The 11168-nt window shown below is 38.9% G+C and overlaps 2 protein-coding genes across 2 annotated transcripts; one reads left to right on the top strand and one right to left on the bottom strand.

Moving 5' to 3' along the window:
* The first annotated feature begins 6 nt into the window (after positions 1 to 6).
* On the top strand, positions 7 to 1960 carry hsd20b2 (hydroxysteroid (20-beta) dehydrogenase 2). The gene is made up of 11 exons (XM_020922828.2): positions 7 to 289; positions 429 to 475; positions 540 to 615; positions 704 to 814; positions 904 to 971; positions 1042 to 1086; positions 1156 to 1190; positions 1262 to 1343; positions 1420 to 1485; positions 1583 to 1732; positions 1829 to 1960. The coding sequence occupies exons 1-11, from the start codon at positions 7 to 9 to the stop codon at positions 1958 to 1960; spliced, it is 1095 nt and encodes a 364-aa protein (XP_020778487.1).
* A 21-nt stretch (positions 1961 to 1981) lies between these two features.
* Positions 1982 to 10587, bottom strand: slc12a9 (solute carrier family 12 member 9). The gene is made up of 14 exons (XM_020922827.2): positions 10363 to 10587; positions 8095 to 8327; positions 7470 to 7604; positions 6792 to 6929; positions 6311 to 6613; positions 6122 to 6229; positions 5787 to 5898; positions 5548 to 5705; positions 5402 to 5484; positions 5195 to 5319; positions 4717 to 4909; positions 4015 to 4189; positions 3368 to 3514; positions 1982 to 3192 (listed from the first exon to the last, which is right to left on the bottom strand). Exons 2-14 carry the CDS (start codon positions 8303 to 8305, stop codon positions 2366 to 2368), a joined length of 2715 nt encoding a protein of 904 aa, XP_020778486.1. The 5' UTR covers positions 8306 to 8327; positions 10363 to 10587; the 3' UTR covers positions 1982 to 2365.
* Between the last annotated feature and the right edge of the window lie 581 nt (positions 10588 to 11168).

The following is an 11168-nucleotide window of genomic DNA, read 5'->3' as shown; positions in this document are numbered from 1 at the left end:
GGATTTATGAAGTGTCTGATGTCAATTATGGGTGGAGCATCAGGAGCAGGACAACTGGGAGGGGCAGTTTGCTATCCTCTCCATTCAAAACATGTCTTTAAAATCTTGTTTCTGACCTACTTTAGTTGCCTGTGCACCATGCAGCTTTTAGACACTTTGGCCATTATCGGAGGGTTGTCAGTGCTATGGCACATGCTCAGGCTGCTCTGGAGATGCTGGAGAGGGTTCAGACAATATATTTTATCTCAGTTTTGGCAAGTGGATTTAAGAAGATATGGTCAATGGGCTGGTAAGACACTTTACAATAAAACGTGTTTGTAGTTCATAAAGATGCTAAACAACAGGATGTTTGTGCAACTGACTTTTTATTGTAGTGTAAAGATGCGCTGAATAAATCTAATATCTTAATGTAATGTCGTTTTACCCAGTGGTGACAGGTGCCACCTCTGGCATTGGCAAAGCATATGCTATTGAGGTAATTATTATTTTGTTAATTAAACATTTCTTAAGTGCCACTAAACCAGTCTGTCTACTTGCAGCTAGCACGCAGAGGTCTGGATATTGTGCTGTTGAGTCGATCAGAAGATAAGCTTCATACAGTGGCTAAACTGATAGGTTAATTATATCTGAAATGTTACAATGTTTTTATTATTTTTCTATTATTTGCCATTTATTTTTATTTAACACTCACTCTTTCTTTTAGTGGAGATTTATGGCCGAAAGACTTGCACCATCAGAGTGGACTTTACTGATGGACATAACGTCTATCCTAAAATTGCCAAGGCACTGAAAGATCTGGAAATAGGCATCTTGGGTATGGCTTTTGTGTGGCATTAAAGTGTATAACTGATCTTTTTGATTGCATCTTTGAGATTGCATCTTCTGTGTTTGTGTCATTTATAGTTAATAATGTAGGAATGGCCTATTCTGAACACTTTGCCTATTTCCTGGAGACACCCGATGCTCACAAGGTATGTCAAAAATTGGGTCTGAACATAAATATAAATACAAACAAGTCGCTAACTGATTTCTTGTCCTCAGAAAATCACTGATATTGTCAACTGTAACATGCTGTCTATCACTCAGGTAACACCACTCTCGCCAATAAATTCATATACTGTTTAAAATTTAATTACATTTTTATGTGGTTTGCAGATGAGCAAGATTGTTCTACCACATATGGTTATGAGGTAAAAGTAAATACAAATATTTATACTGACTGTAATAGAGTCTATGGTCTAATCTGTGTTTGTCTTTTCAGAGGACGAGGCTTAATTATCAACATTTCATCTCAAACCGGTGTCCGTCCACAGCCTTTGCTCTCCCTTTATTCTGCAACAAAGGTTTTTAACATTTCAGTAACTGTAACAGAGCCCTAAAATGTACTTTACTTATTTTCCATTGTCCATTTCTTTTCAGCTTTTTGTCACATATTTTTCTCAATGTCTTCATGCTGAGTATAAATCAAAGGGAATCATTGTTCAGGTATTGGTCAACAACTGTGGACTGTTCATAAGATCCAAGTTAGAAGTATACAGAAAAATACATACAAAATATGTATTAATCAATCATTTTCTTTTAGTGTGTGGCCCCCATGCTAGTGTTGACTAATATGACTAAACACATACCTGTAAACCGCTTCATAAAAAGTGCTCAAGAATTTGCTGATGAAGCTTTAAACACTGTGGGTTATTCCAGCTACACCAGTGGTTGTCTGTCCCATGCACTACAGGTATATCTTATCAAGTTTGCAGAAATGTGGGCGTATGGACTAAGCTCTCACATAGTAGTTGTAATTGTAATATTTTTTGTTTTATATGTTTTATAGAGTCTGGCTGTCACTGTTCTGCTGCCTGATTGGTTGCGGATGTCCTCTTTCTTGATCCGACAGTTAAGAAAAACCTCTTACGTGAGCCCATGTGAAAATGACATACAGAAGATTCTGGAAAAGGAGGAATAATGGCTAACATGACTTCTGCCGTTCCATTAAAACATTAATAATTATTGTTTTATTTATTTTTAAGTGCATGCACCTTTGTCAAATGTTTCCCTTTTAATCAAACACAATTTAAATGTTTTAACAACAGTTATATCAGTTTAAAAGGAATGAGTAGCCTACCTTACTTCTTACCTTAAAAAGACTTTGGCACTGCCCTGAATGTTATAATTTATATATTAGCTATACAATATACACATATCTTAGTTCTTAGTCTGGAAGTCTTCAAGTATTAGGACATATCCTATTTGTTTAAAGTGGTTGAATGTTAAAGTCCACATCATTGTAGGAGCATGACAGGTGCCTCTTTGGCACCTATTACATTGAAGTTATATTGAGTACAGATAGCATGTATCTGTAGTACAGTTCTCAGAGGTCCGTGTATGTGACTGGGGTAACACCGTGGATCAGCAGTGTTGGTCCTAGGCGGTTAGTAACAGTCTCCAGCTGGCTGATGTACTGCTGGGCCTGGCCAGGTTGGGTTGGGGGGCGGGGCAGGTATAGGAAGCGCACTGCAGCCTGTAAGCTATGCTCTTTGAGCAGGCTGTTGACAGCAGTCAGAAAGTCCTCAGACAGGGGTTGGGCCTGCTCCCCCTGAGGCAGAGCATGATGCACTACTGAGTCCCAAGGGACTATCTTTATTGAGGCTCTAATTCTTAGTTTTTTCAGTAGCTCCCGAAAAGTCTCCTCATTCACCACCCAGGCCTGACTGCCCGACTTGGTCTCCACATTCAGGAAGATCCTCATGCGAGCATGGCGCCACCTAGTGGACATGTTTAAAACACAGGCCATTTGTAGCAGAAACAGGCTGCACACGTCCTCATAATCACAGCTAGCGGGCTGCAGCAGATTCAAAGGCCACACGTCAATAGTGCGGTTAGATCCATCCACTTTACTGTCCTTTTCCTCACCCTCCAACTGGAAGAAGTATCGTCCCAGACACACATTCTTGTTCATCTTTAAAGCGTCTGAAATAATGCCCACATACTCCTCAGGGGAAAGCCAGCGGGGGCTCTCTACATGTCGCACTGGGGGGAAATGAGCTTGCAGTGATGGCAGGTCCACCCCGAAATTATACTCCTCTTCAGTGCCCTGCTCCATAGAGGCACTACAGAAGGCCGAGTCCTGCAGGAAGAAGTCCTCAGGAATACAACTGTCATAGAATCCCAGGATCAGGGTGTTGGGCTTCATCCCCCCTGAGACAGAAACACAGAGTGCAATTAATGCACATTAAATGAAGAATTACATTTGAATCCACAGTTTTTTCTTTAAACCCACATTATCTATTATTCTCACTTTGAGGACTAAGATAACATCATTTATACATCCTAAATCTTCATATAAAATGATACCATACAAGCACGTGCTCACCCAGTCCTGTGATACGCAGGAGATGCTGTGTTCCTTGCCGCACAGATGGAGACAGGGTTAGGTCCACAAAAGCTTTGACTCCCAGTTTATCCACTAGACTGAGCCAAAAGTTGTACTGCTGTTGCACTGGATCTGATGGCAGCGAGTCTGAAAATGCAGAGGGGAGGGAGCAAATCAACAGGTCTGACTTAAAGACTTCTATTTTTGTATTTGATTGTGTTCCATTATTTCATGTAAATCAATCAATCAGTCAATCATTATTTAGAGAAAGACATAACCATTAAAACAGTTACCATTATTCAGGCATTGCCATCTATTGGGGTAATACTTTGGAATACTCTTTGAGAGGCCAATAGGGGGCTGAAATTGTGAAATAGTTACTTGGTTACTCTTAAAATGATTTATATTTTTATTTTTTTAAGTTTAAAATCTTAATTCTTAATAAATCATCACATTTTACATTTACCTAAGCAAAAAATATGTAATACTTTAAAGTAGCAATAAGCTGAAATAGAAGAGACGGTACTGCATACATTGTGCCATATTATTTCTCCAGGGCTGACTTTAGGCAAACAGATAAGTGACTGTGTAATATAAATATAATTTGATAACACTAGTCGCAGATGTCCATTGTGTCAGATTATTACCCAGATCTCCCAGCTGCACATGGCCTAGGACATACAGGCCTCCCTTCTTCAGCTGGTTCACAAACAGGATGAGCTGACATGATGAGCGCGGGTTGGCCACCATCAGCAGAACTTGGGGCCTCCAAAACTTCACATGGTCTTTTCTCACATCCAGCATCAGCAGGTACTTACGAACCTGAACACAGATGGAAATGTGACAAGGTTCATTTGATTTATAGGTTAGATTTGAAATAATTTTTCGTACTTGTAACATATTTTAAAATAAACTTTAAAGTGGTAGTAAAAATAGAGCAATCTACATGTAACCCATGTCCATGATGGGGCTACAGAGATTTTTGGTAAGATGGGCTAAGGGGGTGCTCGTTTCTTCATGTGGATCCTCACACAGCATGTCACATATACTCTTCACCTTCTTCTGTGTTTTTCTGATTGTTCTAAATAAGTTTAAATGTTTTTATCCTTTCTGTGCTTGCTACATGCATCATTGTTGCTAGAAGTGTAGTGATTTACATAGATATGACATCCCTTTCCAAAGCAACAACATTTATCTCAGCATGTGATAGCTTGTGACTAGCTTGTGGCAGAATTACAAAAACACATTATAACCACTAGAGGGGCCATTTATTATTTTTGTTTTTTTATTCAGTTAGTCAAATGATTACTTGCATTTTAAAACAAAAAACATAACATTTGTATTAATACCTGGTGGAAGATGAGGGCCTGGCTGATGTAGCCCCAGCTGCTGGTGGGGGACCGGTAGTGCAGGAAAAGCAGTAAGAGCAACAGCAGAACAATGCTACCCGATGAGTACACAGGGTTTATGACAAACATCATGACAAGGCAGCTTAGGATGCCCAGCAGACAAGTGTGCCATGAAAAGTACTGAAATGTGGGTCTATAAAAAGGGAAATGAGACACAAATGACTATTTTAATTAGAAATCTGAAAGAAACTGAAATCTAAAATATTTAGAAACCAGAACTGAGAACAGTAATACTTATTTACATTACAAATCAGTGAACTTACATATTTGGTTTGGTTTTATTTGGTTTTATTTGATTTAACCCTTGTTAGTAATTTAATTTGACAGTATGAACATTTGTAACATTAAATTTAGATGTTTCACTGACCACAAATTGCAACATAGATTTGCAAATTTAGAAATACTATGGCATTTGTACCTAAAGTTTGGTGCCGATGCCCACTCAAGAGCCAAACAAGCCAAGTCCACTGCAGCAAAGGCCAGAAGGTAGAAAACTGTCACCAGACTGGCTATAGAATTCAGCTGACCTGCAAATACTACAGCCTAAAAATACACACACACACACACACAAAAATCAGTTTACAGCAAAATGTACTGCTGTGACACTAAAACTAAATAAACAGACCTGAGCAAGAGCCCAGGTGTACAGTACTGCCACCCATGGGTTCCCAGAGCTGGACTTCACAGCAGCTGGGGCTAAAGGTAAACCTACAGCAAAAACAAGAGTGAGGACTTGAAGAAATATTTTCATGTCTCTGATTTACTTCTTACCAAAGAGATGATCCACAGCAAGAGCATGAAGTATACGTGATGCTCCAATCATAGCACACATAGCAGCTGACAGAGAGGCACAGTAAATGCCAATAGTCACAAAAGGTGGCCAGAGGTTTATCTTCTGTAGGAACCCATAATCTTGAATCAACAAAGTCCTATATTTTGTAAATAATAAAAACATTATTTGAAATGTTAAGTTAATTAAATCACTATGTAAATCAGTCTGTTCAGTGTACCTGTCACACGTGGCAGCGACCATCATAAAGAGAAGTACATAGACTGTGAATGTGTAGAGGACGGCTGCCACGGTGCCCCTGGGAATGGAAACACTTGGAGTCTTCAGCTCGCCTTTAAGGACAGATGGTATAAACATTGAAAAGATGACAACTGAAGTCAAATGTGCATCACTCTACAACAATGGACATTTAAAAATGACTGATGGCATTTTCTTTTCAGTTATAGTACAAACATTCCAATGACATTATCTTTATCCAGACAATATCCTTGTGCATTATACAATACAATCTGTGAAAGCAATACATTATAGGTTTATTGTACATTAACCACTCACCAGACATATTGGCACCAGCCATGATTCCTGTGCAACTTGTGAACATGACTGCAAAAACTGTAGCAAAGGACATGATAGAGTTGGTGCTGTAATCCAATGAATATCCAGCTGCAAAGGGAAATGATAAAAAAATAAACATGGACTTCAAAATCAATTAACTTACATCCGAGATCCAAAATGCAGACTCACAGTAAAGGTTGTCCCGGAGAGTCTTGGCGCTATAGCCTGTGTAGCTAGCATTGATGTGCAAGGTAACATTGCCTGGGCCTGGGTGTGTGATGTTGAAGCTCATGGGTTTGACAGCCACAGAGCTGATGAATACGGACAGTAAAGAAACAGTGACCACGATGAGGATGACAAAGGCTGTGCGCGAATAGATGTGTGCCCCCACAAGACACACAATCAGACAGAGCAGCAGGATCACAGAGGAGTACAGAACCGTGTACCAGTACCCCTGAGGCAGCACCCGCACACTCTCCGACACTGAGGAATCTACAAGAAGGATAACATTTATGAGTAAGTGTAATTTATGGCATTTTTTCAATACACTTTTAACTTGAATAACCTAGTAAAAATATAACAAAGATGGAAAAATGTCTTGCCCAAAAACACAAAAACAGAATACCGTGGTCAGAGGAGGGATTGAACCACCCCTTAATGTCAAACATACCTGGGTCAAATCCAAACACGTCCAAAATAGCTTCTACGAGACCAAGAACATATTCTCCACAAGCACAAACTTTGGCAAGAAAAAACATCAGACCAATGCTGCCTCCAAACTCTGGGCCCAGTGACCGACTGATCATGTCTGTTTATAGTTGGTTAAGGAGCCTTCACATGTTCTCATATGGTTTGGGAAAGTTTCTATACAAGTATAAGTACAGTTACGCGGCTAAAATACACAATGTACAAATACTGCTTCCAAAATGAAATAATTATGCAAGATAAATACTACTTTAATAATATTTACTAGTTAAATTTTAATGCAGTGGTAGTAGCATTTTAGATTAGTTGTTTATCAACAATTACCAAAGTTAACTTTATTTAGTGTTAAACAGTTGTTTATACTATAATCCACATATTCTTTGAGTGAAGGCAATCAAGTGTAGACAGAAGCAGAAACAGCAGTGAGACAGCCATGGTTGTGCTGTACTCAGTAACTAATACAATTACATGCCAGTAATGATACTTAAAAGTTCAATTTGAAAAATTTACTCAAAAACTACAAATACCCACAAAAACTGACCCAATTACAGTAATTAGAGTATTTGTAATTAGTTACTTTTCTACCCCTTCTCATATAATAAAGGGCTACCAGTATATTTTGTACACCATGTCTGATGGATACAGTACGCTCCTCCGCCCTTTATGGCTCCATTGGTGGAGATGGCACAGATGGACAGGATCGTGAGAGAAATGATAGTGTAGGCTACAACTACCATTAACAGACCTTGCAGCAACCCTGCATGACCGACCACAAACCCTGTCAGACAGAAATCACATTAGTCTGAATCACCCCAGCACATCAAAACCTTATAAAACCACTGAAACAATTTTGGGGGAAAAAACAAAGCAAAACATTTTACTGTGATCTTTATGCATTTAGATTTATTCAGAGTGCACATTCTAAAACTGTCCAGGAACCCGAACATTTGAGGAAAGCTTGAAATACTAACTTCTAAATAAGAATCATATTATTCATGCGTTTCATAATTATGAAATATTGTCATAGCAATTAACAATAAAAAACAAGCTATACTATGAGTTTCTGAGAACTTTTTACCATTCATAATAGTGACTGACATTTTTGGTACATAAATGATTTCAGATTATGTTAATCCTACTTAAATACATGCATAACTATTTTTTTTCCATTTACTTCCCTTTACAGAGGAAATTTAAATTTTTAATTTCAGTCACCATTGTACTGTCAGTTCTGCTTTGTACTATTATAATTATAATCTACCACTTGCCAGTTCGGAGGAAGAGCACAATACTAAACATGGACAGGATAGTTGGCACCATGACTCCAAAGAAAGTGTTGAGTCTTCGTGGGTCTTTGGTGGGGGGGGCCGAGCTACACTGAGGACTGGACTCGGGGGAGGTCTCAGGGGCCATGCCGCAGGTCGCTCTGGTCAGTCCACACACCCCAGAGGTGAGCAGCGGCGTGTGCTCATTAGACATGGTGAATGATGTTAGCACCAGTCTGTAAAAACAAATCACCAAAGACAGACAACAAATACAAAATCTCTCTTTAAAATCCAAATTACCAAAACAACATGCACAAAAGGAAATCTAAAAGCTTCAAGTCTTCAGTTTTATCTTTGAAACTGATTACTATTTGTGATTGAAATTAAATGTATTAGTTTGAAATGATCTAAAGTAACAACAGTGTTAATATAGTGTCTGGAAAAGTGAGCAGAAAGCATAAGACGTCTCTTCTTTCTGCTCCTTTTCATTAATTTCTTTATGACACTGTTAATGTCTTTTTTATACTTTATGGATGAAATAAATAAATACATAACAAGTCAAGATTTTCAAGATCAATGACTGCTCTTCCCACTGAGTCACAACTGACTTTCCCAAAGCCTATATAACTCCAAACAGTGGCAATTTAAGGCAATTTAAAACTAAAATAGGTCAATAATAATAAAACAAAAAAATGGAAGTATGTATTGCATTAAGCGGGCACTGAATGTACAGAATGAAACAGAAAAGTTACTTCTGCTTCTGCAAAATATGTCCACATCTGTACAACCGTCTGAGTAAAAATAAATGCAGCTGTGCAATCTTTCAAACAAGCGTTTAAGCGGCACCTCTGAACTTCTGTACTTAATTTTATTGTCCATTCATGTTTTAAATGGCAATACCTGAACCTCAACCATGACATTTATAAATATGTTTTAGCATTTCTGAATATTGCAGCTGTACCGCAAAACATGATAGAGATTCTATAAAAATTGCCCACCCCTATCCAGACCATCAGAGTGAGCCAATCTATTATGAGCTCTTGAAACTAGTGTCCTTAATTATGTGGCAAGGGCCCACAGACATTACAGTTTATGTTCTCACACCCACTGTAATATGCACTGAAGTGTTACACAGAGCTTCCGTCATGTGTGCTGAGGTATTAGAGAAAAACTGTGACATAAAACATATGATTTAATTTTGGCTTGAAATAATCTCATCTCATCATCTCATAATTAGCCAACTAAAAGGTGCCAGATGTAACTTTTTTGGTTGGGAGTTTGTCTCCATGAAGAAGTTATTGATTTTCCTGGGATGTTCCACAGTATGGCATTAAATGTATCCATCCTGCCTTTGTTTCATTAAGGGTGTTTCGTGCTCATAAATAATACCTTGCAAAACATACATTCTTACTGTGAGCTTCTGCACAGATCTGATCTGTAATTTGGCCTGGTGACATCAGCACATCTTATTTGTCTTGCACAGTTCGTACACATGATTCAAAGTGCTTTAGGTAAGAGTAATGCCATGCAGTAAAGAACATTTCAGGTTGAGCAATACATCTCCATGGAGACAAGCAGGTGGTAGAGCTTCCACCAAACCTTTCCTTGTTTCCTTGTGCGCCTTTAACATTCCTTAGAAAACATATGTCACCATTTCATAAGTTAAACCCCAGGCCCCCTCCAGAGCCTTGTAAAGGTGCATTCTGCCTCTGAGCTCAGTCTGTTCACACCTAGGTCTTGTATTTGTAGTCAGCTGATTCACACTTGCTTGAACTAAGGCTTTATTTACTAACTTTGTTTTTCTTTGAACCCCTGTGATGACGATCAGGTCCACAATGTTGCTGTTGTAATTTATATGATGGCAATTTTGGCACATATTCTAAGAGTAAATACACCACAATATTAACAAACAAGTGGATACCGGTTTTTGACAAATGAAGAGGGAACACCCCTTCAAACTTGGTCTTGTGATTTTAACCCTGTCATCGTGGCTCACATGGTAAAATGGCAGTTCAACTGATTTTAGAGATAAGTTCAATTTCCTGTATTTATGTAACAAACAGCAGCATCTTGTAACAAAAATAGGCTGTTTTCGTCATAAATACGTAGCAGCAGCCAGGAAGATGAGAACAACTGAGAGGCGCAAACAACTAATACTTCACATCAGCAGTCACAGCTCACATTTTGAAAAAGTGCACTCGATAAAATTAACAACATAGTATCGTAAACAGAAAACCCACAGCAATAGATACAGATACGTGGGCGATTTACCTCTGGCGACCCTTGGGACAGTTGAGCACTTCCTGATGTTACAGCTTTGCGTGTCCCAACGTGATCTAGCAGTTTGTGTGCGTAAAGGTCCAGATGCGTCGCGGTCAGTCTGCAGTTGAGGAAGAAGTTGGATGCTGGAAGAAAAGATGACCGGTCCAATAAAAACACTGCGCCCATGACACGCCTCAGCGACTATTTGTTCCAAAGTGTCACGGGAGGTTCTGGCCATGTGACTGAAAAGGGGAGGGAAACTCCTCCAAAATATGAGAAAAGGTACGGCTTGTTTCCCTCTGGTCCCGCCCCTTAACAGTTAAAAACACAAAATCTGTGATTTATTAGATATGCTTTAAACGATCCAAACTGAAAACAGGTGCCACGAAATGTGTTGTAGATATAACCATGGCTGTATCTGACAAATTGGCCTTTTTTAAGTTCAAATGCATGTTGCCTAAGTAGGTTCATTTAAACTGACTTTGCCTCTCTATCCACAAGAGGGTGTTATTGTCAAGTCATCCTGCAAAACTATCTGGAAATTACACGTTTTCCAGTCAAACCTGTTTTGTATTCATTGTGGCCTTTATGACTTACCTGCGCAGTTTACCAATCGTCTGTCACATGTAAATACTTTTCAGTGTAGCATTTTGAATGGCCATTTTTATGTCTGAAAAAATGTGCTTCTTCTCTCTGTAGGTGTTGAAGGTGCTGTAGACTAAAGGTCTACTGTATAACATTTCTGGTAGGGGGTCCGCATCTGCTGGTCTCCATGAAGATGTTATTATTGCATGTTATGCCCGAAAGATTCAGCT

The sequence above is a fragment of the Boleophthalmus pectinirostris genome, unplaced genomic scaffold (genome assembly GCF_026225935.1).
Source record: "Boleophthalmus pectinirostris isolate CB_2022bp ecotype Guang Dong unplaced genomic scaffold, ASM2622593v1 HiC_scaffold_12, whole genome shotgun sequence".
Lineage (NCBI taxonomy): Eukaryota > Metazoa > Chordata > Actinopteri > Gobiiformes > Gobiidae > Boleophthalmus > Boleophthalmus pectinirostris.
Note: the sequence above shows the minus strand (reverse complement) of the source record. Positions and strands in the feature narration are given on the sequence as shown.

What these genes read in the sequence shown, in the direction of transcription:
- hsd20b2 (XM_020922828.2), top strand. Translation starts at nt 7, where the DNA reads ATGAAGTGTCTGATGTCAATTATGGGTGGAGCATCAGGAGCAGGACAA. An exon ending in CAAAGGGAATCATTGTTCAG is followed by an intron (nt 1,486 to 1,582) that starts GTATTGGTCAAC and finishes ATTTTCTTTTAG; the next exon opens with TGTGTGGCCCCCATGCTAGT. An exon ending in GTCTGTCCCATGCACTACAG is followed by an intron (nt 1,733 to 1,828) that starts GTATATCTTATC and finishes TATGTTTTATAG; the next exon opens with AGTCTGGCTGTCACTGTTCT.
- slc12a9 (XM_020922827.2), bottom strand. Translation starts at nt 8,305, where the DNA reads ATGTCTAATGAGCACACGCCGCTGCTCACCTCTGGGGTGTGTGGACTG. An exon ending in TGTGCTCTTCCTCCGAACTG is followed by an intron (nt 7,605 to 8,094) that starts GCAAGTGGTAGA and finishes TCTGTCTGACAG; the next exon opens with GGTTTGTGGTCGGTCATGCA. An exon ending in ACACCTGGGCTCTTGCTCAG is followed by an intron (nt 5,320 to 5,401) that starts GTCTGTTTATTT and finishes GTGTATTTTTAG; the next exon opens with GCTGTAGTATTTGCAGGTCA.